Consider the following 27,162-nt stretch of genomic DNA (forward strand, 5'->3'; position numbering starts at 1 on the left):
GGTTTGATTCCCAGGTTGGGAAGATTCCCTGGAGAAGGGCAGGGCAACCCACTCCAGTATTCTTGCCTGGAGAATTCCATGGATAGAGGAGCCTGGTGGGCAACAGTCCATGGAGTCACAAAGAGTCAGACACGACTGAGTGGCTAACACTTTCACTTTCAAAAGATAAGGACTCTTTAAAAAGAAAAATATCTCAGTGGTAAAGAATCCACCTGCCAATGCAGGAGACATGGGTTGAATCCCTGATCCCCTGGAGAAGGAAATCGCAACCCATTCCAGTATTCTTGCCTGGAAAATCTCATGGACAGAGGAGCCTGGTGGGCTACAGTCCATGGGATTGCCAAAGAGTCAGTCATAGCTAGTGACTAACCAACAACAAAAAATCACAACACCATCATCATGCCTAAACAAAAGGAATGTTTCCTTAGGAGAGGAAGTGATATTATGCTTAGAGCAGGAGAAGCAGGTGCAAAGGCCTGAGGTAAAGAGGGGCATTTTATATATATATATATTTAAGGAATAAAGAGAAGACCTGTGTGGCCGAAGCAAAGAAGAGAAGGGTAGTGGCAGCGGCTGGACCATCTAAGGGTTTGTAAGCTGCAGTAAGGACTCTGGCTTTGAACCTTACCCTTATAGCAATAAGTAGCCCGTGAGAAAAGTGAAAGTGAAAGTCGCTCAGTTGTGTCTGACTCTGAATTCTCCAGGCCAGAGTACTGGAGTGGGCAGCCTTTCCCTTCTCTAGGGGATCTTCCCAACCCAGGGATCGAACCCAGGTCTCCTGTACTGCAGGTGGATTCTTTACCAGTTGAGCCACAAGGGAACCCCAACAATACTGGAGTGGGTAAGGTAGCCTATCCTTTCTCCAGAGGACTTCCCAGCCCAGGAATCGAACCAGGGTCTCCTGCATTGCAGGCAGATTTTTTACCAACTGAACTAGAAGAGAAGCCCATAGCTTGTGAGTGGCTTTAATCAATGTTGAGGGATGATCTGTGGGCAGTGAAAAAACAATTCCAGCTGAATACCTGGGCCTCCCATTGAACCTGAACTGTGCTTTCATGTTTTGGAGGTTGAACAGTTATTTATTTCCTTCAAGATGTTCAGACAAGGGCTTCCCTGGTGGTCCAGTGGCTAAGACTACGCACTCCCAATGCAGTGAGCCTGGGTTCAATCCCTGGTCGAAGAACTAGATCCCACAAGTTGCAACTAAGAGTTTGCATGCAGCGACTAAAAATCCCAAGTGCTGAAACCAAGACTCGGTGCTGCTGAATAAATAAATTAATAAATATTAAACAAAAAACATGTTTCGACATCTGTGTTCCTGTTTGACGGAGTGTGAGCTCTGGAATGAGGCCGATTGGAATTCAAATCCCACCTCTGCTCTTTATAAGGGCTGTGAGTGGGGAAATTTCTCTCCCTTTCCAAGCATCGTTTCCCTCCTCTATAAAAAAGACCTACAGATTCTTTGCTTCAGAGTTCCCTGTAGAAATGGGGTGAAATTCCATAGGGAAGTTGCAGGCTTCCCTGCTTCCTGACCCCGCCATATTGTCCTTCCTGAGAAATGTGCTGTAGAGTGAAAGAGAAGCCCAGGGCTCAGGGCCCACCAGGGTAGGAGGCACCCAGCCAGCAGCCTTGAGCTCCACTTTCTGCTCTCTCTGAAATCTCGACCTGAAGTTTACAGCCCTTTGGGTGGGGCTAGGGTGGGGATCATGGAGGGAAGCCATATGGTACCTAAGCTTGCCCATTGGCTGTTGGAGAATGGTGGTGTCCCAGGTAGAAAACTGCAAGCTCTCAGGGAATCATAAAACATGGTGAGTCCCCTCCTCCACTGCCTGTAGTGTGGTTTTAGTTTTTGATAAGGCCTGAGTCTTCTTCCTGGCTCGGGACCCAAGGCCTCCCAGTCAAGGGTAAGATCCCAGTGATGATTCAACTGTTACCCTTGGCCAGGATTTGCAGTCTCAGCGTATTCACCCAGGAGAGCCACAACTCGGGCAGGTCAACCCCACTGACTTTTCCTCTTTTTGTGTGCCCACACGTGAGCCCCTGGCTCAAGTGGACGCTTGCACCTACACGCACATACACATTACACATTTCCTTATGTGTATATGCACCTTTCTCCACACAGACTTGAGTACCTACATGTGCACCTACATGTGCATATATGCACATAAACAGGTGTGTGTGTGTAAACCGACACATACACACACGCACACATATACACACTGCCCTGCACATACCCACATTCCTTAAAACAAACACACACAAGCAAAAGTGCACATGATCAGATACACCCACCTTCGTGTTCAGGACGTACTCCTGCTGTGGTAGAACGTCTTTAAAGATGCCTGCCATTACTTCTTTTCTTCTCCGTATGTGCATGCTGCCCTACCTATCCAAAGGTAAATTCTATTCCTTTCCTCTTGGATATCTGTGGAAGAAGCAACATTCTGAGATTTCTGAATCCAAGCTTTATGAGGACTGGCAGTTTTACTTCCTCCTTGCTGGAAGTCCGCAGCTATGTAAGAAGTGCAAACATCCTGAGGCCACCATGCTGTAAGGAAGCCCACGCTAGTCATAAAAGAGAGAGAAGCCATGCTGAGGGGCATTCACATGTTAGACACGCAAACTTAGACCTTCCAGCTCAGCTTACTTACTAGAGGAATATAACTTTGTGAGTGACCCTGATGATGCCATTTGGGGGAAATGACCATCCAGCCATACCCTGCACAAATTTTGATCCACAGAATGATGGGAAATAATAAATAAAACTTTGCTGGTTTAAGCCATTATATTTTGGAACAGTTTGTTATGCAACAATAGGTTATCAAAACAACCACACGCAACACATAATCACTTATGTTCACATATACAAAAACTCATGTACACTTCTGAAAAGGCATACCTGCATACATGCACATATCTTTGTACTAGATATCTTTTTTTTTTGCTGTGCCATGCAGCTTGCTGGAGAAGGGAATGGCAACCTACTCCAGTATTCTTGCCTGGAAAATTCCATGTTCAGAGGAGCCTGGTGGGCTACAGTTCATGGGGTAACAAAGAGTTGGACTCAACTGAGCACAGCACAGCAGCATGCATTAAGGAGAATTCTCTGACCAGGGATTGAACCCAGGCCCTGGCAGTGAAAGCCTAGAAACCTATTAGACCACCAGGGAACTCCTGTACTAGACACTGTTGACTGTCTATCCAACTCCCATTCCTACTCGTCTTCCTTCCTGACTGAACTGTCAGCTGACTACCATTCCACCAAGCAGCTTTGGGCTTTGAAAGGCTGTTTCCATCCTCAGTTCCAGGAGAAGGATCCTGATGAGTCTAAACCAAACTTGGTGGTCTCATCCCCTCAACAAATAGGCTTAGCTTGGCCATGTTTAGTTCTACCCCGTGAGACACGGGGGGAGGCAGGCTTGAGCTTCTGGGAAAACTTCCTCTCCAGAGAAAGCCACCCCAGAAACACTGGATTTTTTTTTTTTTTTGCTGTGCCATGAGGCATGCAGGATCCTGGTTCCCCAATCAGGGATCAAACCCATATACCTGCAGGGGAAGTGTGGACTCCCAACCACTGGACCACCAAGGAAGTCCCCGTCACTGGATTCTTAATGTCTGAGTGTGGGATATGGAAATGCTACAGTCATTTTGTTACCATGAGAATGCAGAATTAAGCCAAGAGGAGAGGTGGTTGTTGTTCAGTTGCTAAGTCATGTCTGACTCTTTGTGACTCCATGGACACCAGGCTTCCTTGTCCTTCATATCTCCTGGAATCTGCTCAAACTCATGTTCATTGTGTCAGTGATGCCATCCAACTATCTCATCCTCTGTCGCCCCCTTCTCCTCATGCCTTCAATCTTTCCTAGCATCAGGGTCTCTTCCAGTGAGTCAGTTCTTTGCATCAGGTGGCCAAAGTATTGGAGCTTCAGCTTCAGCTTCAGCATCAGTCCTTCCAATGAATATTCAGGGTTGATTTTCTTTAGGATTGACTGGTTTGATCTTGCTATCCAAGGGATTATCAAGAGTCTTCTCCAGCACCACAATCTGAAAGCATCAGTTCTAGGTGCTCAACCTTCTTTATGATCCAACTGTCACATCCATACATGACTATGGGAAAAACCATAGCCTTGATTATAGGGGTTTCCTTGGTGGCTCAGATGGTAAAGAATCCACCTGCCAATGCAAGAGACCTGGGTTTGATCACTGGGTTGGGAAGATCACTTGGAGAAGAAAATGGCAACCCACTCCAATATTCTTGCCTGGAGAATCCCATGGACAGAGGAGCCTGGTGGGTGACAGTCCATGGGGTCGCAAAAAGTCAGACACAACTGAGCAGCTAAGCATGCATGTATGCACCTTTGTCAACAGGCCCTTAAAGACATTATTGATCAAAGTGGTCAGTCAGCTTGAGAGTCCTCCTTCCCCACCTTTGGAATTCCAGTCACATGAGATAAAAGCTTATTTATTGTTTGGGAAGGGTTGTTTGCTTGTTTTTTGCTTGAAGTCTAAGGCATCCAACTAATATCTGCCCTCCCTTCAGTAAATAAACACTCTCACATAACTATATACAAACAGATCCAGAGTCATGCTCAGAAAGTCACAGCTGAGCACATGTGCACTCTGCTTTGCATGGAAACACCAGCACATAATAATACTGCACATGTATAACCCATGATGTATAGTCTTCTCTTGTGTTGTTGGAAGAGGGTGTTTGTTATGACCAGTGCATTTTCTTGGCAAAACTCTATCAGTCTTTGCCCTGCTTCATTCCATATTCCAAGGCCAAATTTGCCTGTAACTCCAGGTGTTTCTTGACTTCCTACTTTGCATTCCAGTCCCCTATAATGAAAAGGACATCTTTTTGGGGTATTAGTCCTAAAAGGTCTTGTAGGTCTTCATAGAACCATTCAACTTCAGCCTCTTCAGCGTTACTGGTTGGGGCATAGACTTGGATTACTGTGATATTGAATGGTTTGCCTTGGAAACGAACAGAGATCATTCTGTCGTTTTTGAGATTGCATCCAAGTACTGCATTTCGGACTCTTTTGTTGACCATGATGGCCACTCCATTTCTTCTGAGGGATTCCTGCCCGCAGTAGTAGATATAATGGTCATCTGAGTTAAATTCACCTATTCCAGTCCATTTCAGTTCGCTGATTCCTTGAATGTCGACATTCACTCTTGCCATCTCTTGTTTGACCACTTCCAATTTGCCTTGATTCATAGACCTGACATTCCAGGTTCCTATGCAATATTGCTCTTTACAGCATCGGACCTTGCTTCTATCACCAGTCACATCCACAGCTGGGTATTGTTTTTGCTTTTGCTCCATCCCTTCATTCTTTCTGGAGTTATTTCTCCACTGATCTCCAGTAGCATATTGGGCACCTACTGACTCTATACATGGACATCACCAGATGGTCAACACCAAAATCAGATTGATTATATTCTTTGCAGCCAAAGATGGAGAAGCTCTATACAGTCAGCAAAAACAAGACCAGGAGCTGACTGTGGCTCAGACCATGAACTCCTTATTGCCAAATTCAGACTTAAATTGAAGAAAGTAGGGAAAATCACTAGACCATTCAGGTATGACCTAAATCAAATCCCTTATGATTATACAGTGGAAGTGAGAAATAGATTTAAGGGCCTAGATCTGATAGATAGAGTGCCTGATGAACTATGGAATGAGGTTCGTGACATTGTACAGGAGACAGGGATCAAGACCATTCCCATAAAAAAGAAATGCAAAAAAGCAAAATGGCTGTCTGGGGAGGCCTTACAAATAGCTGTGAAAAGAAGAGAAGCAAAAAGCAAAGGAGAAAAGGAAAGACATAAACATCTGAATGCAGAGTTTCAAAGAATAGCAAGGAGAGATAAGAAAGCCTTCTTCAGCGATCAATGCAAAGAAATAGAGGAAAACAACAGAATGGGAAAGACTAGGGATCTCTTCAAGAAAATTAGAGATACCAAAGGAACATTTCATGCAAAGATGAGCTCGATAAAGGACAGAAATGGTATGGACCTAACAGAAGCAGAAGATATTAAGAAGAGATGGCAAGAATACACAGAAGAACTGTACAAAAAAGATCTTCACGACCCAGATAATCACGATGGTGTGATCACTGACCTAGAGCCAGAAATCCTGGAATGTGAAGTCAAGTGGGCCTTAGGAAGCATCACTACGAACAAAGCTAGTGGAGGTGATGAAATTCCAGTTGAGCTATTCCAAATCCTGAAAGATGATGCTGTGAAAGTGCTGCACTCAATATGCCAGCAAATTTGGAAAACTCAGCAGTGGCCACAGGACTGGAAAAGGTCAGTTTTCATTGCAATCCCAAAGAAAGGCAATGCCAAAGAATGCTCAAACTACCGCACAATTGCACTCATCTCACACACTAGTAAAGTAATGCTCAAAATTCTCCAAGCCAGGCTTCAGCAATATGTGAACTGTGAACTTCCTGATGTTCAAGCTGGTTTTAGAAAAGGCAGAGGAACCAGAGATCAAATTGCCAAAATCTGCTGGATCATAGAAAAAGCAAGAGAGTTCCAGAAAAACATCTATTTCTGCTTTATTGACTATGCCAAAGCCTTTGACTGTGTGGATCACAATAAACAGTGGAAAATTCTGAAAGAGATGGGAATACCAGAGCACCTGATCTGCCTCTTGAGAAATTTGTATGCAGGTCAGGAAGCAACAGTTAGAACTGGACATGGAATAACAGACTGGTTCCAAATAGGAAAAGGAGTTCGTCAAGGCTGTATATTGTCACCCTGCTTATTTAACTTCTATGCAGAGTACATCATGAGAAATGCTGGACTGGAAGAAACACAAACTGGAATCAAGATTGCCGGGAGAAATATCAATAACCTCAGATATGCAGATGACACCACCCTTATGGCAGAAAGTGAAGAGGAACTCAAAAGCCTCTTGATGAAACGAAAGTGGAGAGTGAAAAAGTTGGCTTAAAGCTCAACATTCAGAAAATGAAGATCATGGCATTCGGTCCCACCACTTCATGGGAAATAAATGGGGAAACAGTGGAAACTGTCAGACTTCATTTTTCTGGGCTCCAAAATCACTGCAGATGGTGACTGCAGCCATGAAATTAAAAGACGCTTACTCCTTGGAAGGAAAGTTATGACCAACCTAGATAGCATATTCAAAAGCAGAGACATTACTTTGCCAACAAAGGTTCGTCTAGTCAAGGCTATGGTTTTTCCTGTGGTTATGTATGGATGTGAGAGTTGGACTGTGAAGAAGGCTGAGCACCGAAAAATTGATGCTTTTGAACTGTGGTGTTGGAGAAGACTCTTGAGAGTCCCTTGGACTGCAAGGAGATCCAACCAGTCCATTCTGAAGGAGAACAGCCCTGGGATTTCTTTGGAAGGAATGATGCTAAAGCTGAAACTCCAGTACTTTGGCCACCTCATGCGAAGAGTTGACTCTTTGGAAAAGACTCTGATGCTGGGAGGGATTGGGGGCAGGAGGAGAAGGGGACGACAGAGGATGAGATGGCTGGATGGCATCACTGACTCGATGGACGTGAGTCTGAGTGAACTCCGGGAGTTGGTGATGGACAGGGAGGCCTGGCGTGCTGCGATTCATGGGGTCGCAAAGAGTTGGACATGACTGAGCAACTGATCTGATCTGATACCCCATGATACACACCTACACGCAAAGGAAGTATATATCCTTCTACATACACAGATACGGGGGCACGACACAGACTTTCTCAGGACATGCATGCAGTGTCATTGTAGAGTACCGCAGATATAAATGCTCCTGGGCAATGTGCATTTTTGTACAGAGAACACAGACACACACACTGGCCACATTAGTGTCAACATGAATTTAGCGATTTCTGCCCATGTCTGAATAGCAACAACAAACAGAGCTCTGAGGGGCTCCCTGGCTGCAGTGAGAGCCACTGGCAGAGGCCAGCAGCACCTCATGTGGGACTGACAGAAAGTTCTGGAAATAGGAAGAGGGACTTGCAGACCAGAACATGGCCCAGGAGGTGGGAAGTCAATTCCAGTGACCTAGACATGCATGGCAGCCTCATGGTCATGGAGGCTGAACTCAACACAGCACCAAGGAAGGCTGTGAGAAACTTGTTTCTACCCTCAAAAGGGAAAGAAAACCTCCCCCATAGCTGCCCAGCACCTTCTTCCACACTAACACAAAAACCTGTGCTGTGACAAAGCCCAAGCTAGCTTGCCCTCCAAGGGCCTCTTTTGGCTTTCTCTGTGGGCAAACATTTGACACTGCATGAAAGAGGATTTTCACCATTTATGGCCATGGGCATTCCAGTTAAAGATGAATACATGCAAAGGCACTGTGCTGCAAAACAGCATCGTGAGTGTGTGGGGTTCCAGTGACCATGGGTTTGCAGCAAAGTCAGGGCACAGCAGAAAATGAGGCTGGGGAGGGGGCAAGGGCCACATCAGGCCCCTGGGTTTATCTCTAAACTCCACAACCCCGTTCAATCACCCTGACTCCCAGTGCCAAGCAACTCTGCACTTAGGCCTCACCCTCCATTCATTGGTCTTCTCATGCCAAACTCCTACATCAAACTGATAAACCAGATGTTTTGGGAGATAAAGTAGCAATAAGCAAATTTCCTTTCTGGCTTGCTAATGAGGTTATTTGGACTTTATTCTCTCAATACCCCTTCTTTTGTATCTTCCTATAACCCAGACAATCTACCAAGGATATTTTTGTTAAATTAGTTTTTATTTATCATCTGATAATGTAAATTCATCTTTCAGAAATTTCATATTTCTAAAGTTTAATAAAACACAAGTTCTAAAATAAAATGTATGATACAATCCTATTTTGGGTAAAATGTTGGCATGTATATTTATGTGCATATCATAATAACGTCTGGATGGGTACATACACCAACTAGCAAACAACTGTCATATCTGAGTTATGGGATTACAAATGATCTTTCTAGTTTTTAAGCTTTTCTGCATTTTTCGAAATTTTATGCAAAAACCATAACTTACTTTTAACATCAGGAGAAAATGAAGTCAAACTAAAAAAAGATTTTAGGGACTTGCCTAGTGGTCTAGTGGCTAAGACTCTGTGCTTCCCCTCATTCCCCCTAGTGCAGTGGGCCCAGGTTCGATCCTTGGTCAGAGAACTAAATCCCACACGCCACAACTAAGAGTTTGCTGCTGCTAAGTCACTTCAGTCATGTCCGATTCTGTGTGACCCCACAGACGGCAGCCACCAGGCTCCCCTGTCCCTGGGATTCTCCAGGCAAGAACACTGGAGTGGGTTGCCATTCCCTTCTCCAATGCATGAAAGTGAAAAGTGAAAGTGAAGTCACTCAGTCGTGTCCAACTCTTAGCGACCCCATGGACTGCAGCCTATCAGGCTCCTCCATCCATGGGATTTTCCAGGCACAGTACTGGAGTGGGGTGCCATTGCCTTCTCCAACTAAGAGTTTAGATGCTGTAATTGAAGATCCCATGTGCCACAACTAAAAGATCTCACATGCCAAAACAAAGATTGAGCATCTATGTGCCTCAACTAAGACCCCACTTAGCCAAATAAATAAATAAAAATAATATATGTTTTTAAGGAGTTTATCTACTTTTTAGCCAAACGCATAAAGCTGGTTGTTAGAAAGGAAGAATAAAGAGAGAATTTCAGGGAGAAATGGGGAAAGGAAACATGAAATCAACTTGTGGATGATAGACTTTTCCAGGTGTCCTTAGAGCCCTGACCTAACCCTTATCACCAGAGTCTTGCAGCCATGCTCTGAACCAAGGCCAGACAAATAGCTAAAGAAGGTCATAGACACAGCTGCCACCTCAAGGATCATCTGATGCCACTGAGGTGGCAACCTGAGTCACATGTGCAGGAAATGCATGCCTGGCAGTAAATGAGAGGTGAGCTAGAGAGCTAAGTCAGCTGGGGGTGAGGAGACATGGGTTCTGTTCCCAGCTCTGGCACCCAGCAACCTTGGGCAAGTTGCCTCACCTCTGTGAACCTCAGTGTCTTATCTGTCAGAGGTATAATGATGATAACTGGGATACTGTGATGATCAGATGAGATAACCTATCTGTGACAGCTTTGTGAACTCTGACGGGTGCCATAGGTCACCTGTCAATCTGCAACAGGGCCTCTAATGTAAAGGAATCCATCCCTATGATGAAAATTCAGACTCAAGCTGTAGGCCATGTGGAGCAGGGTCACCTTTGAATGGGGCTTCCCTAGTGGCTCAGCAGTAAAGAACCTGCCACCCAGTGTAGGAGACATGGGTTTGATTCCTGGGTCAGGATGATCCCCCAGAGGAGGAAATGGCAACCCACTCCAGTATTCTTGCTTGGGAAATCCCATGGACAGAGGAGCCTGGTGGGCTGTAGTCCACCAGGTCACAAAGAGTCAGACACGATATAGCGACTGAGCATGAGAACCACCTTTAGATGGTCTTTAAAAGTCCTACCACACAGACTGCAGCCTGCTCAGCTCTGACATTACATACAGAACATAAACTCAGAAAGGGAATTCATGTCTTCACTCAAAGACCCACACAGCTGGATCCCCACTGTAGAGCAGTGCAACCCAAGGAGAAAAAAATAGAAGCGGCCACTTCCTGGCCTTCTCTGAGTGTTCAATCCTTTCCATAATTTAACTGCCTGCTCTGGGTAATTACTTTTCTCCTGCTTATGAGCTTAGAGCAATAGTATTTCCCGATTACTAGAGACTTAATAAGGCTAAATTATAATGAGTGTCCTGTGGAATTACATACCGCATTAGCACCAAATGAGTTCATTAGAAATTCATTAGGAGTGATTCCTATGGCTGCCACAGGTATTAATCATGGTTAGCTAGCGGCAGGAGAGGGGGCAATGAATAACTGCACAGGAACTGTATGAAGACCTTTCGGCACCTGACTTTAGCCTGAAGCAATATTTTACAAGGGTCACAGGCTGCTTTGGTTCTAAGTTTGGAGGGCAGGTTGTTTGGATGTTGTTGGGTCTATCCTCCTTGCTTCCTCCTCCTTGCTGGCTATGGCCCCAGCAAGGGTCAGATGGGAGACATGGCGGGGTGGCTCTGGGCTGCTGAGAAATTATAAAGAGGATTCAGGGTTCTTGCCTGCCCAGCATGCACTTCCCCTTCCTCTGTATGAGGCCTTACCTGTTCCTTGAAGGGCTGCCTCTACCCCTGCTGCACGTGGGTCTTCATGGGACTGTCAGTCAAGACCCTCCACCCACCCCCAGGAGTTGAATACAACCTAGTTAGGCCAACAGAACTTTGTCTCCTGGTACTTTTTTTTTTTTTTTAAGTGAGCTTGCTTGGTTGCTCAGTCGTGTCTGACTCTTTGTGACCCCATGGATTGTGGCCTGCCAGGCTCCTCTGTCCGTGGGATTTTTCAGGCAAGAATACTAGATTGGGTTGCCATTTTCTCCTTGAGGGGATTTTCCCAACTCAGGGATCAAACCTGAGTTTGCTGTGTCTCCTGCATTAGCAGGCAGATTCTTTAGCACTAAACCACCTGGGAAGCCCAGGGTGTCTACATACTGGTTCAGTAATAAATTATTTACAGTATTATGTGCAATTTAAAGACAAAAATACACACAAATACAAACCTATGCATGCTAAGTCGGTTCAGTCGTGTCCAACTCTTTGTGACTCTATGGACTGTAGCCCACCAGGCTCCTCAGTCCATGGGAGTCTCCAGGCAAGGATACTTGCCTGTAGTGGATTGCCATCCCCTTCTCCAGGGGATCTTTCCAACCCAAGGGTTGAACCCACGACTTTTACGTTTCCTGCATTGGCAGGCGGATTCTTTACCACTAGCACCACCTGGGAAGCCCAACACAAACCTACCACTGTAATAAAATGTCATGGTATTTTTAACAGCTATGTATTTCTGTGTATGATTCCACTTGACTCAAGAGGCTCCTAGGTCATTTGCTATAAATTGAATTTCCAGTTAAGACTTGGAAATCATAACATAAATAACACTACAGCACCTTGAGACTTTGCCTGCTTTAATGATACTGGCTGAATTGACTGGCTGTTTTAAAAGCTATTTTTAATCTTTTTGTATTTTCAGGAGAATTTTTACATTCTCTTATATTAATAGTATTCATTAATATGATTCAGTATCATTTAAGGAAAAGAGGCTCACAAGGTGAAAAGTCAAAATGACCACTAAAAAATAGTCCTTTAAATTAGGTAGCCTTTATTAAGTATTTGCTAGGTCCTATGCGCCTTCCTACATACCTTCATGTGTTGAGTTATCCAGTCCTCCCCATGTCTCTAGGAGTCAGGTTTAACTGTTAGCCCCATTCTGCCCACAAGGAGTCCCAAACACAAAGGTTAAGTGAACTGTCGATATAGCCAGTAATTGGTTGAGCTGGGAATTTGAGTCTCCAGTGGAGGACTATAAGAAGGGATGGTGGGGGACTTCTCTGGTGGCTCAGTGGCTAAGAATCCATGCTCCCAATGCAGGGGGCCTGGGTTCAATCCTTGGTCAGGGAGTGAAGTGAAAATGTCAGTCGCTCAGTCATGTCTGACTCTTTGTGACCCCATGGACTGTAGCCCACCAGGCTCCTCTGTCCATGAAGAATTCCCAGGCAAGAAATACTGGAGTGCGTTGCCATTTCCTTCTCCAGGGGATCTTCCCAGCTCTGGGATCAAACCTGCATCTCCTGCTTGGCAGGTGGATTCTTAACCACTGAACCACCAGGAAATCCCCCAGTATATCCATATGGTGGATTAATTTAAGGTCATTAAAGTGATAGCAGGGGATGGGGCTGGCAGGCAGGCAGGCAGAGTGATGTAGAAGACTTGATAAGGGTAGTTGGCATAGGTAATGGAGTTGGGAACCACCACTGATGAGGGGTAATACCACTGAGCTGTTCAAAACTTGGCTGAGAGCCGACCATGAATTTGTAGTGGTGGTGCGCTCCTCCCCCACCTTCGGTTGCGTGTTTTCTTCTGGTTGTAGTCAGCAGTCTAGTGAGGGGAGGTGGAAAGACTTTTTTTTTTTTTTTGGCCAAAGATGGGACCTGGGAAGCCAGGGTGGCCAAAGGACATTGAGAGTCCTAGCAAAAGAAGTAAAGCATCTGGGATTTCCCTGGTGGTCCAGTGGCTAAGAGTCTGCCTTGCAGTGCAGGGATGCAGGTTCAACCCCCAGTCCAGTAACTAAGATCCCACACACTGTGGAGAAACTAAGTCTACGAGTGGCAACTCCTGAGCCTGATCCTGCAACTAGAAAGTCCGCGTACTGCAGCGAAAGATCCCACGTGAAACAACGAACATCCCATGTGCCACAACACAGACCCAGTGCAACCAAATAAATAAATGTGAAGCACCCATGGGCTGGATAGGAAGGGAAATGAGGCCAAGAGTAGGAGATGAACCTGGGGAAAGGGAATGAGCCATGAGGCTAGGAGATTCATTCAATGGGGTGGGGACTGTTTTCTCTTCTGCTGTGTATCTTCTTTCCCTAACACAGCCAGGTGCTTAGTAAGTGTACTTTGAATGAATGAATGCATGGGTTGTAACTCTGATGTTAGAGCCAGAGACTGGCATTCTGCTTTTCATCAGAGAGCCACAGTGGTGGCAGATATCACTTCAGGTCAGAGAAAACTGAGTTCACACCCAATCTTGATCAACAACAAGCTGTGTGACCCTAAACAAGCCACCTAACCTTTCTGAGTCTAGGCTTTCTTTTCTGTAAATAGGGATAAGGACAGATTTCTCAGAAGTTTGTTGCAGGGATTAAATGAGATGCCATGTGTCGAGTCCTTAGCACTGTGTCTGGCATTTAGGGATCACCTGCTAAGTACCATAGGAGGAATTATGGTCTCCAAGAGCCTGCATGGTTCTGGAGGCTGCATCCGAATTCAACTGCTGCATTTAGTTAGAGGTCACGACTGCAAGACCTGAAGTAAAACTGCCTTTTCAGTCAACTAACCATGACATTTCTGAGCCTGTTTCCTTATTTATATAGTAGGGATAATATCAAGGCCTACCCAATAGACTGGTTGGGAAAATTTGAGTAATAATTTATGTAAAGCATTTAGCTTGCTGCGGGTGCACAAAGATGCTGGCTGCTAGGATTCCCCATTATTGGAGATGAGGAAGAGTGGGCTTGGTTGAGGGCCTAAGAATAGGAGTTTTGGACCTGTCAGTCTGAGATGGCACAAGACATGAAGTGGGGCTGTTAGGTGGGCAGTTGAATGTAAATTCAGAGAGGAGGTCTCAGATGGGGAAAATATCTGGGAGTCATTGACATACAGATGATATTTCAAGCCAATAAACTGGGGACTTCCCTTGGTGATCCAGTGGTTAAGAATTCCCCTCCAATGCAAAGGACATGGGTTATAAAACTGGTCACAGAACTAAAATCCCACATGCTGTGGGCAACTAGAGATCCCACATGCCTCAACTACTGAGCCTGCACATTCTAGAGCCTTTGCACCACAAGAGAAATCCATGCATTGCACAAAGACCCAGCACAGCCAAAACTAAAACAACAATAACAAACCAGCTAAAAATTCAGCATTAAAAATAATAATAAGCCCATGGACGGGATGAGATCACCAAGGAAATAAGTGCTTAGAGAAAAGGCAAGAATAAGGACTGAACTCGGGGGCACTGGATGCTTAGCGATGATGGACATAATTGTCACTGCAAAGCTGGTGACCAGACACAGTGATGCTGAGGCTGCATAGCCAGCCTGCCCCAGCAACATTTATTTAACACGCTCTTATATACTGTGCCAGGCTCTGAAAAAGTTGCTTTACGAAAATTAACTCATTTAATACTCATAGCAACCCTTTAAGTTAGAAGCAATTATTATCTCCATTTTGCAGATGAGAGAACTGAGACACAGGAAGATAGTTAACTTAACCAAGTACACTCTGCCAGCAAGTAGCGGAGCTGGGATTTAAACCTAGGGAGCCTGACCTCAGAGCCTCTCTCTCCCCTAATTTTAAATTTCTAGGTTCTATTTGTGGATAAACCAAGTGTCAACTGGATTTTCCAAGAGAATGCTTAATTTCTTATTCTCTGACCATTGAGAGCAGAGCTAGGAGAACTGTCGTGGAATAAATTGCCATCAGAGGTCCCACTCAGCCTGGGTACTCCAGGATTAACCCTAGTTAGCATTTCAGATTCTTGGTTGAGGAAAGAAGAGGAAGGGGATGGGTGGCTGATCAAGGAATCTATAACTCTGATGGATCACTCACTTCATACATGGCCTTGGAAAGTCTTGGGGTGAGGAGGTTAGGGGGAGGTCAAGGGTTCATGTTCCAACTGTGGACTCAAGCACCTGCATTTGCTACTTTCTTCACTTGTTATTCTCAGAAATAATGGTGGCTGATTTGACGCAGGAGCCAGAGTCCAGGTGGGAAGTTGGGGTGGCCCAGGGGGGATTAACCTTGGGGCCATTCTTTATCTCCATGGGGAATAACTGCTCTAGGGGTTCAATTGCCCCCATAAAACCTCACTGTGACACGGAAGCGGTTTGAGTTCATTTACTCCTCTTGGAAGGTTCTCAATGAGTGTCTGAACAAATAGGTGAACCTCAGTTGAAGAGGGAGAGAGAGAGAGAGTGGGTGGGTGGAAGGCTGGAGGGTCAAATGCACAGGGATTCCAGTTAAGAGGAACACAGCTGAGTCAGGTGTCCCGGTGCCAAGCCTGTCCCTTCCCACACCCCTGCCCCTCCCATCCTGTCTGTGCTGCTGGCTTTGGATGAGCTACTGAGGAGAAAACGGTTCTGACCATTCACAAGGAAGTCCATGTGAGAGAGTGAAGTCGAGGTCTGGTGAATCCATCTGGTCCATCTGCCAGCCACTGCCCACGAACCCTGGCCTGGAGCTTCTCGGGGTAACACAGCACAACTACCGGGGATTCCAGGGCCCCACCAGGCTGACCAAATCAGAACTCCTGTGGGCCAGGGCCCATAGGTTTCCATTTTTCACAAGCCCTCCTCTCCTGCACCCTTAGCAGTGTATGATTAAGACCACACTTGGAAAACAGTCTCACAGCCTATTCCAGACTGCTCTGAACCAATAAAACAAAATCAGAGATGTCCCAGTGCTTACTAGGTACACAGCCATAGACAAGTAGGAAATGCAGCCTCTTTCCTTAAAGGGATTATAATCTGATTGGGAGATAAAAGACACATTTTGTGAAGAGTTAAAATAATGCTACAATAAATATAGTGGGCATCCCTTGTGGCTCAGTGGTAAAGAATCTGCCTGCAATGCAGGAGACTTGGGTTCGATCCCTGAGTTGGGAAGATCCCCCGGAGAAAGGAATGGCAACCCACTCCAGAGCCTGGTGGGCTATGGTCCATGGGGTTGCAAAGAGTCAGACATGACTGAGCCTCTAAGCACACACACACACACACACACACACACACAGAAATAATATTATCATTCAATGAACACCTACAAAGTGCTAGGTCCTGTGCTAAGCCCTTTATTTATATACTCTCATTTAATCCTATTTAGTCTCTGGAAGACGGGTCTGATTTTGTTTTATTTATTTGGCTGCATTGGGTCTTAGTTGCAGCACCCGGGATCTTTGTGGCCATGTGTAGGATTTTAGTTGCAGCATGCAGGATCTAATTCCCTGACGAGGGATCGAACCCAAGTCCCCTGCATTCAAAGCTCAGAGTCTTAACCACTGGATCACCAGGGAAGTCCCAGAAAATGGGTATTTTTATTCCAGCTTGTCAGGACGCCTGAGTGGTCTAAGGCGTCAGACTCAAGCTTCTGCTTCCCATTTACTAATGGTTTATTTGCCAATTTTCCTCACACTAGCCTTCCCTGACCCTTAAGAGGTGACAAGAGTGATGCCTCTGTTTTTCAAAATATTCCGATGTAACAGACTTTATCTCATTTATCACACCATGTTGCAACTGCCTGTTTACTAGGCTGGGTATCTCACAAGACTTGAGGACAGATACTTGGTAGTTCCAGGGTCTAGTGCACAGTAGGTACTCAGATAGTGTTTTCTGAATGAATAAAGATTCTGTCTGAAGTCTCGGTTAATATTGTGACTCTAAAGCCCAGGTTTCCCCATGAGCCATTACAAGCAGCTGGTACACACCAGGCAGATTCCTGTAACTGATTTATCTATAAGTTGGAGTAATCGAAGAAGGCTCCCTGGAGAACGTGGAGTTGGGAGGACAATTCAAATTTGGAAAGACAGGTGAAAGGTGAGCAGTCATTCCAGGCAGGCCTAGGCACAAAGGTAAAAGGGCATACTTCCTAGAGACCCCAGGGGATTTGAGGAGACTATATCCCATCCCCTAAACCTCTCTAGCTTAACCATCTTACATCTAACCTACATCCCAAATACTACTGTGGAATTACTTTCCTCCAAGCTTTCCTGGGAGACGGCAAATGCTCTTATTGGCTTCCTATGCCTGCTGCTGCTAAGTCACTTCAGTCGTGTCCGACTCTGTGCTACCCCATAGATGGCAGCCCACCAGGCTCTGCCATCCCTGGGATTCTCCAGGCAAGAACACTGGAGTGGGTTGCCATTTCCTTCTCCAATGCATGAAAGTGAAAAGTAACTAGACCAGTGGATTTCTCCGTTTGGAAAGTCCCTTTAAATAATGAATGGGGTAGTTTCAGTTTCCATGAAGAAATAAGATCCATTAATGTCTATGATATACTGCTAGGTGGGGGAAAAGGCAAGGGAAAACAGTGTCTTTAGATATCAGCAACCGGGCAATCAGGGGCTAACCCAATTCAGTCCCAATGTGGCAACACATATTAAGAGTTGTAAGAATGTTCCAGATCCCATAACTTGGTAATCCTTTAATGCAAGAAAATACATGTAAACAAGCTCACTGTGGCCTCACATTTAAAGGGGTAACCTGGGCACCCCCTAAAATTCCAACAGCAAACATTATGCAGCCGTTTCTAACAATAAACATGGCAGCTTTGTGACTTCCCTGGTGGTTCAGCAGCTAAGACTCTATGCCCGGGTTTGATCTCTGCTCAGTGAACTAGACCCCTCACGCCACCACTAAAGATTCCGAATGCTGCAACTAAGACCCAGCACAGCCAAATCTGTATCGATATATAAATGGCAGTTTTACAGAAACATGGGACTGTATTTACAAACCAATACTGAGCAAAGAAAAAGAGAATGGAACATTGGATTTACATGGTGACTATGGCTACTATATATATATGTTATAATTAGAGTCAGTGAGAAAGAAAGCAAGGATGAGAGAGGACAGAGAGGAGCGAAAGAGATAAGAGAAAGAAAAAGTAATGGGATTATGGAAGGTTTTTGGAAATGTCTTTAAATGATGCTGAAAATTGTCTTGGTAGTAAATATGAACTATACTCAGGGACTCTGTGACTCTGAGTGGGATACTTAACTTCTCTGAACCTTGGTTTCCTGGTTTCCTCCTTGAAAAAATGGGGACAGTAATGGTATTTACTTCATCGAGTTGTTTGGAAGATTAAATGAGAGAATCCGTGTAGAACACTCAGCATCACGCCCAGTGGATGGTAAACACTCAGTAGGTGTTAGCTATCACTGTCATTGTTATGTTGCCAATGCATCTCCTGGGTCCTGCATTGGCAGTTGGATTCTTTACCATGGAGCCACCTGGGAAGCCCTATGATAGCCACAGGCACCATGTAAATGCAATATTCCATTCTCTTCTTCTTTACTCAGCACTGCTTTGTAAACACAGCCCCATAAAGCTGTGTTTTTTTCTATAAAGCTGCCATTAAAAATATATATACCTGGCTGTGCCAGGTCTTGGTTGCAGCGTTCAATATCCTTCGCTGCGGCATTTGGGGATAAGGGGAAATGGATCAATGAAGGGAAATTCTCATATGCTTTAGATAGGAGTGTAAACTGTTCTAGTATAGATATAGTTTTAACTTACATCTAAGTTTATATATAACTTTAGGTACAAAATCCCTTTGTTCTAGGAATTGCATGTCTAGGAATTCATCCTTAGCAAATAATCTTAGTAAATGAGCCGACATGTACACCAAGGGGAGTGAATGAGAATTTTGTCTCAGAGTTATTTATAACAGAAAAAGATTGGGAACAACCTAAAGGCCCAGCAATAGTTACATAAATTGTGAAATATACATACCATGGAATGTGGTATACCTTTATGTAATGATACACACATGTACTTACATCATTACATAAAGAATACATGACAGAACAATATAATCTGATTTACAGAAGAAAGTATAGGCATTCACTTAAAAGTCTGAGAGGACAGATACCAACTGTTATCAAGGACATCTCTGCCAGAACTGTCAATTGCTCTGAATTAGGAAATTTTAATATATATAATTTAGCATCAGAAAATCCAAGATAGGGTGGAGGGGAGACAGTATGAGTATGTGTTGATGTTGTTGTTGTTGTTGTTTTTAAAATAAGACCCTTGGCTGGGGTAAGGAATTCTAAAATTGAAAACTGTAGATTTGCAGAATGTGGCAAAACTGGTTTCATCAGTTCAGAAACCACTCAGTCCCAGGGCTGAGGTTAGCAACTGTGGTGAATTCTGCTTTGCATATAAATGATGGGGATTCTAAGGGACTCGAAAAAAGGAGACAGATGCAAAACTTTCCTTAATAATAATAAACATGAAAGCCTTTGTAAGTGCTTCATACTTTGCATGGCCAATCTATTTGATCCAGAGAGCAGTCCCATGAGATCGGCAGAACAGGAGTTATCACGAGGGGATGGAGTCCCTGAGTGTGAAGTGGTGCCAGAGTCAGAACTGAGACAAGGGGACTTCCCTGGTGGTCCAGTGGTTAAGAATCTGCCTTCCAATGCAGGGAACACGGGTTTGATCCCTGGTAGGGGAACTAAGATCCTGCATATTGTGGGGCAACTAAACCTGTGTGCCACAACTAGAGAAGCTGTGCCTTACAATGGAGATCCAGCACAACCACAGAAGAACAGGGACAGGAAGTTGGGGCCGGACGCCTGGCCCTCCCAGTTGCTTAGCTGGAACAGACTGAAATTTGCCACGCTCCCAGCCCATGCCCGGCATATAGCTAGTCTCTAGGGCAACTGGCACTGCCTCCTCCAACTGGCTCCCTGGCTCGTGGGCTACACTCCACGGGTGCATATGATCACACCATCTACACCCATCTCATGCCTGTGCTTCTGCAAGTGTTCTTTTGCAGACAAACTCATTGTTTCCTTTCTTGGTGGCTGTACCCACCTTCATCACATTGTTCCCTCAACTTAAAATGTTATCTGCCTCTTCCAACCTTACCACTTCTCTAAACATCCAAATTCTTTCAAGACCTGTATTAAATGCCACTTGCTATGCAAAGCTGCACCAGCCAGCTGGACCCCACTGCTTCTTCCCCAGATCTGTGTGTCTCAGAACATACCCCATCCTGTTTGCATGAGGATTCTCTGCAGGTGTGTTTTGTCATTGGACCAGACTGGAAGCTCTTTGGGGAAGAGGGTATGTCTCACTGTTTCCTCAGTGCTGGCCCCACACTGAGGTACCTGGCACACTCTGGTCAATGAATGCAGGGGTGACTGAGTAAAGGAGGGATGCTGGGAGCATGGATGGAGGGAGGACATGGATGGATGGATGGAGGAGGGCTGGGCAGAGATGGATGATCACTCACACCCTGCAGCAGAGCCATCCCTAGCCTTGCCAATGGCAATGGGATTCCAGCCAGCAAGTCCCCAGGGTGAATAACCTCGGGGTTTTTGCTCCTCCACGTCCTGCCCACATCATAAAATTGCAAGTGCTTCCTCTTCATGGGTGGGAAGGAGAAGTGGGCTGACTTCGGGGCTGAGCCTCAACATCCAGGAGGGTTTATAAGCTGAGGCACCAGGCCCCTCAGCACCACAGCTCTTCCTTCTCATCCTTTGCTCCTGAGGCTCCAGCTCTTCGGCAGCATGGCCTTCACTGGCAAGTACGAGATTGAGAGTGAGAAGAACTACGATGAGTTCATGAAGTGCCTGGGTGAGTGAGCTCCTGAGAGTACCTTCCTGGGGTTGGGCGTCACAGCCAGCTCTGCACAGGGAACCCAAAATCCATGAGGCTCAGAGAAGTTGAGTGACTAGTGCAAGGTCACAAAGCTAGTAATGGGTGAGATGGAGAGTTGATTGGTTTATTCATTCAAACATTTATTGAATGCTTGCTATATGCATGGGCCAACCTAATGTTACTGATAGGGCATTTCAGCAAGAACTGCCCACGGTCATGCATCAGTGCCAGAGGTCATGAGACCCCCCAGGAGCCCAGGATGAGACGAGTGATGTCACCCCATGCTGCCTGGGGAGAGGTGACAAAGAGGTGGGAACACAGAGACCAGGGTTGACAAGCTACTCGTTCACTCCATCATTCAGCAAACAAGGGCCTCTTACAGTGCTAGGCACCATGGGTGGAGATCAGACACCCCACTCTTCTGACTGCTCGATTTGTAACACTGGTTGAGAGGAACCAAAGAGACAGTGGACTTGACAATCCTGCAGAAATCTTGGTGTGTCAGCCAAGCGTGAGGCAGTGCAGCTGTCTAGATTCAGAGAACAGACGCAGGGGACCTGGGCCCTACCTGGGCCCAGGTAGGAAAGGAGCCCCAAGAGCAGGGGCTGGGGCCATGGGGAGGAAAGAGCCCTTCTGAGTCAAGTCCTGGGACTGGCCCTGAAGGAACAGTGACCTGGCTTCACCTACAACAGTCTAGTTGCAGGAATCCATATCTGTAAAACAAGTGCATTAGAAGACAGTCTTGCAGGTCTCATTCATTTTAGGACTTTGCGAGCGTGGGAAATTTCTAGCATACTACTTTCTACTATACTACTTTGTACTGGTACAGTAGTAAATTTCTAGTATAGTATAGAAGAGCGGCTATTATTGTCAACTCCATGCCGGGAGTTTTACCAGACACAATCTCTGTCATTTAACCCCTGCAACAGTCCTGTGAAATGGGCCTTATTATCCCCAGTTTGTGGATGAAAACCCCGAGCCTTGGAGAGATAGTAACTTGCCCAGGCCACGTGGCTCATGACAGAACTGGGGCTTGAGCTCTTGACTGTCACACTAACCTGCCATGGGGGAAGCAAGCTCGTGCCCAAAGCCACAGGCTGTAGGCAGCTCTTACACGGCCACTCTGCTTGTCCCCGGGCCCAGGGCTCTCCAGCGACAGGATTGAAAAGGGCCGCAACTTCAAGGTCATCTCGGAGATACAGCAGGACGGGCAGAACTTCACCTGGTCCCAGCACTACCCTGGGGGCCACTCCATTTCCAACAGTTTCACCATTGGCAAGGAGACTGAGATGGAGACCGTGGGAAACAAGAAGTTCAAGGTGAGAGCCTGCTGGCTACCCCTCCCTCCTTCCCCAGGCCTCTGGCTGACTTCTTGGTCCCCACCATGTCCCCTGGGGCTGCTCCCTAAGCTGAGGCTTCTTCTCAAGTCTGTGTGTGAGTGCTAAGTTGCTTCAGTCGCATCCAACTCTTTTGTGACCCTATGGACTGTAGACTGCCAGGATCCGCTGTCCATGGGGTTCTCCAGGCAAGAACACTGGAGTGGGTTGCAATGCCCTACTCCAGGGGATCTTCCTGACCAAGGGATCAAATCCAGGTCTCCTGTGTCTCCTACATTGGCAGGTGGGTTCTTTACCACGAGCACCACCGGGGATGCCTTTCTTCTCAAGTCTAGTCTACAGCATTAAGAGCTTGAGTTACTTGGCAACTTAGCCATTCTTGGTTTTTAATGATACGTCAATAATGGACACAATAATGATGATAAAAATTGTTCCCATCTGCCGAATCCTTCACACATATATCCCCGACACTAGCTGGATCTGTCCCACATCTTAATGCAGGTAAGCCCGTGAGGTTGCTATAACTACCACCCCACTTTACAGATGGGGGAGTTGGGCTGAGTCATGTGATTAAATAGTTGCCTGGATCCCACAGCGAGGCTGGGCCTGCACACCCAGGCAGTCTGGTTCCAGAGAGCATAACCACATTTTTATGCTGCCTGTAGTGTGACCTAGAGGTTAATCTTGCCCAGGCCCTAGAACTAGACTCATCTGGGTTTGAAACTGCAATCATGGGTAGCAAAGAAGTGAAAGTTGGCTGTTTATCCCCTTCCTACCCAGAAATGGCCCCTCAGGTCTTCCACCCATCCCAGGTCCCCTCTGTAGCCCCCAACCCTGACCAAGAAAGTATTCTGCTCCTCACATTGCCAGGGGGGTGATAAGCAGTCATAATATTGATATTCTGCCACTTGAGTATTTTAAAAATTTAACAACTTCTCACGGTATCTTTCAGTGTCAGCACATATCGACTTGCCTTAGTCTTTTCTTAATGGTGGTATAGTGTCCAACAGTACGGAAATGCTAGTCACCATTCCCTCATTAATAGATATTTAGGCTACTGACTGGAGGATAATGTAAGTTGAATATTTAGGTTGTTCACTGTTACAAACAATGCTGCAATCAACACTCTCGGATGACATCAGCATCACTTAATAACGATGATCATAACAGAGTCTGCAGCTAACAAGGAGTGCTCAGCAGGGAGCCAGGCACTGCTCTAAGCACTTTATATATATCATAATATCATGTGTGACTGCTCAGTCACGTCTGACTCTTCTAGGGAATCTTCCTGACCTCAGGATCGAACCCTCCCCTTCTGAATTGGCAGGCAGATTCTTTGCTTCTTCACTGAACCACCTGGGAAGCCCACATATACGATAGTAAATCACTTAATCTTCACAGTAACCCCATGGAGTACGTACCAGTACTATCCCCATTATTGAGATGAGAAAACCGAGGCACAGGAATGTCCAGTGGCTTGCACAGATTATCTGTATCTTTGGATATATGTAATCACACGTCTTTGTTGTTGTTGTTGTTCCGTTGCTCAGTCGTGTCCAACTCCTTGCGATCCCATGGACTGTAGCATCACATGTCTATAGGACAAATTACTTCCTAGAGGGGGACTGCTGGGGCTGGAGGCAGGTCCATTCACCCCCGAGGGCTGGTCTGCATTTGTGGGGGCTCTGCAACTCAGGCTGCCTTTTGCTTCTCTTTCAGGTCACCGTGAAGATGGAGGGTGGGAAAGTGGTCGTGGACTCTGCCAACTACCACCACATCGCAGAGATTGTGAATGGCAAGCTGGTGGAGGTAAGTGTCCTGCTGGTTCCCACATAATATAGAGGATGTTCTTCTGCCCTGAGAGGCAGGCCTCTGGGAAGCTGGCTTTACAGGCATGGGCTCTGTGCTGATCGCTGGATGCACATGACTTCATCTGACTTTCACAATCACACTGTTAGGTAAGGATTTTTATCCCCATTTTGCAGGTGAGGAGACAGAGGCACAGAGACTAAGAGATTGGCCAGAGGGCACAGGGCTTTTTTGACAGAGCAGGAATTCGGTGTTAGGTGCCAGACTCCAGTGCCCACACTCAACCACCTCAGGGGCACAAGTCTGGACTTCCCAGAGTATGCATGAAGCAGGGAGTCCTGGTGGGCCCAAGCACAGCTGCCACTCCCTCACTTCCATGAGGGACTTCAGGCCCTGAATGCTCTATCTTCTGGTGTTGCAAGAGAAGCTGGAAATTGGCACTTCAAGTGAAATTTCCAGACTAGCCAATATTGGCAACTAATTAAAAGATTTTTAAAAAAATGTTGGCGGGGCCAACTCACACACCTGTGGACTGACCCCTCCCACAGGCCGTTTCCTCCTCCAGGGGATCATCCTGACCCAGGGACTGAGCCCTGGTCTCCTGTGTCTCCTGCATTGGCAGGCGGGCTCTCAGTAAACACAGGTTGGAGGTGCTCCATCCCCCATCCAACTCTTCCCGGGGGGCTCCAGAGTTTCCCTAGGTGAAGGAAATGGATGTGAGGTGACAAGAAAAAGGAAGATGCTTCTACATGTCAGTCATTTCCCCCTCGTGAGCCTATGCCTTGGCTAGAGTCCCCCCCAGGGGAGGTCTGGGCTATCCTCCCCAAGCCTCTCCAGGAGGACGTGCTGAGGGAGGCAGGGTCTGCCACCCTCATTCCTCTCTATCTTGCAATCTCTTCCCCGTTTCCTTGTTTTCCTCACCCGAGTCCAGTCTAGAGAAAAGCAGCACATGGCTCCAGAGGCCCAATGCCCTCACATCACTCCCATTTTACAGAGAAGCCCTAGAGGCTCAGAGACATAGGCAACTCGCCCAAGGCCAGCTAGTCTGTGGGGGAGGCAGATGAAATTGGCTGATTTTTAAACTCTGCCTGCTCTTCCCAGGCCATGGGTCTTCTTTCCCTCCCTTCATTTTAGTTTTTAAAAAAAATCAATGGTGTTTTAAAATATGCCTGTGTACATATATGTATACCCACATATACATATATATATATGGCATAGGCATCTCCAGTGGCTCAGCAGTAAAGAATCCTCCTGCCAAATGTAGCAGATGAGGGTTTGATCCCTGAGTTGGGAAGATCCCCTGAGAAAAGGAAATGGCAATCCACTCCAGTATTCTTGCCTGAAGGATCCCATGGACAGAGGAGCCACGCGGGCTATAGTCCATGGAGCTGCAAAGAGTCAGACACGACTGAGCAACTAAGCACAGGCACGAGTGTTTTTTTCTGGATGGAAATTGACCTCTTGGAGAATCTGATGAAAGCCAGAGGACACTGACTCCCCAGAGGCAAGGCTCCCCAGCCTGGGAGAGGTGTAGGAAGAACCCAGGGCAGATCCTGTGAGGGGTACAAGGAGAACCCAGGGCAGAATGAAGCACATTTGTGCCCGACAGGAGAACTCATCTTCCCAAAAGAAACAAATGTTTCCTAATTCCTGGGGACAGCTGACCATGGAGCCTGTACAGTGTGAGCAGTGCCCAGAGTTCATGGCCATCACACACACACACGCACAAGAATGCACACACACATATGCACATGGACAGACCAGGTACCAGAGAGAAGCGGTCTTGGTTGCATATTTCCTCCCATCTCTGGAGACCCAGAATTATTCTGGACACCCTCCTCCTTCTCCACCTACAGGGATGCATTTTGTGAGCATCCCTCTTCCCACCTCCACCCACCACCAGCACCCCTTCTCTCATCACTTCTCCTCTAGGCAGAGCCCTGGCCTCCCCTTCCACGCCATCCTCCATCCACCCCATATGAAAATCACACATCACTTTACTGCTGCCCTTAGGCAAAACTGCTTCCACAAAATTCCATTTGCCACCCGTCCCCTCCCACAAGAAAGCAGCTCTCCTCTGCTGGGCATCAGGACCAACTGATGCTATAAGCACATCCGATGACAGCGTGTCTTGGCCTTGAGCCCAGGGTGCTGCACACAGCGGGCCTCTGCTGAACAGCATCCTCTTTTCAGCCTCTTCCACAAAACCTCACATTTCCCAAGGGCAAAGACTGTGTCTCCCCATCACTGAGCACAGGGGCCCCATAAATGCTAAATGGTGTAGAGGGTGAGTGTGGCCTTCCTCCTTAGAGGGGTGATTGACTTCTCTAACATTTAGCTTTCTCATCTGTACAATGGGACAAGCTCAGTATTGGGGGGAATGTGACTGGCATGGGTGAAATGAAATGGATGGACGAGTGGAAGGTTATCCCAAGGAAAGCCACATCGTGCCAACATGTTAGCACTTTGGCCACATAAAAGTGAACAGAGTGAGCCTTGCAGCAAACTGGGAACCAGAGGCCCAGAGAAACGGTGCCACAGGCTCACTCCCATCAGGGCTGGGACTAGAGGCCAGTCTACCTTCCCTAGGCCCCATGGTCACCTTGGGCTCCCTGCACTGACTCCCTCTGTTCCCGCTGTTTCTTCCAGGTCTCCACCTTTGGAGGCGTGAACTACGAGCGCGTGAGCAAGAAGGTGGCCTGAGCTGGCCTGAGTTGGCGGGTAGGGCTCCCCGGGGGTCCATAAAGCCGTATCAATAAAGCTGGTGTAATAAGACTTTCTGCTCGTTCCAGAACCTCTCTTTGTTCTCTAGTGTCTTGGGGCAGTTCTGGCTGGTGGAGATGGGAAACCCCTGCAGATGGCTGTGCAGGCCACACCTTGGCCCTGAGGTCCCTGTGGGCCCCATGTCACCACAGAGACTTGGGGTGTGGACAGGTATGGACGTAAGACCCCTAGCCCCAGAGAGAGGGCACAGGCGGTGCTCGAGAGGCGTGGTGGGCACATCTGTGGTCCCTGGCCCTACC

General features: G+C 46.6%; 1 protein-coding gene across 1 annotated transcript; it reads left to right on the forward strand.

Moving 5' to 3' along the window:
- Window positions 1-20,778: 20,778 nt before the first annotated feature.
- Window positions 20,779-26,909, forward strand: FABP6 (fatty acid binding protein 6). The gene is made up of 4 exons (XM_055566819.1): window positions 20,779-20,969; window positions 22,137-22,312; window positions 24,050-24,139; window positions 26,789-26,909. The coding sequence occupies exons 1-4, from the start codon at window positions 20,903-20,905 to the stop codon at window positions 26,840-26,842; spliced, it is 387 nt and encodes a 128-aa protein (XP_055422794.1). The 5' UTR covers window positions 20,779-20,902; the 3' UTR covers window positions 26,843-26,909.
- Window positions 26,910-27,162: the final 253 nt, after the last annotated feature.

Source organism: Bubalus kerabau, chromosome 1, assembly GCF_029407905.1.
Source record: "Bubalus kerabau isolate K-KA32 ecotype Philippines breed swamp buffalo chromosome 1, PCC_UOA_SB_1v2, whole genome shotgun sequence".
NCBI classification, from domain to species: Eukaryota; Metazoa; Chordata; class Mammalia; order Artiodactyla; family Bovidae; genus Bubalus; species Bubalus kerabau.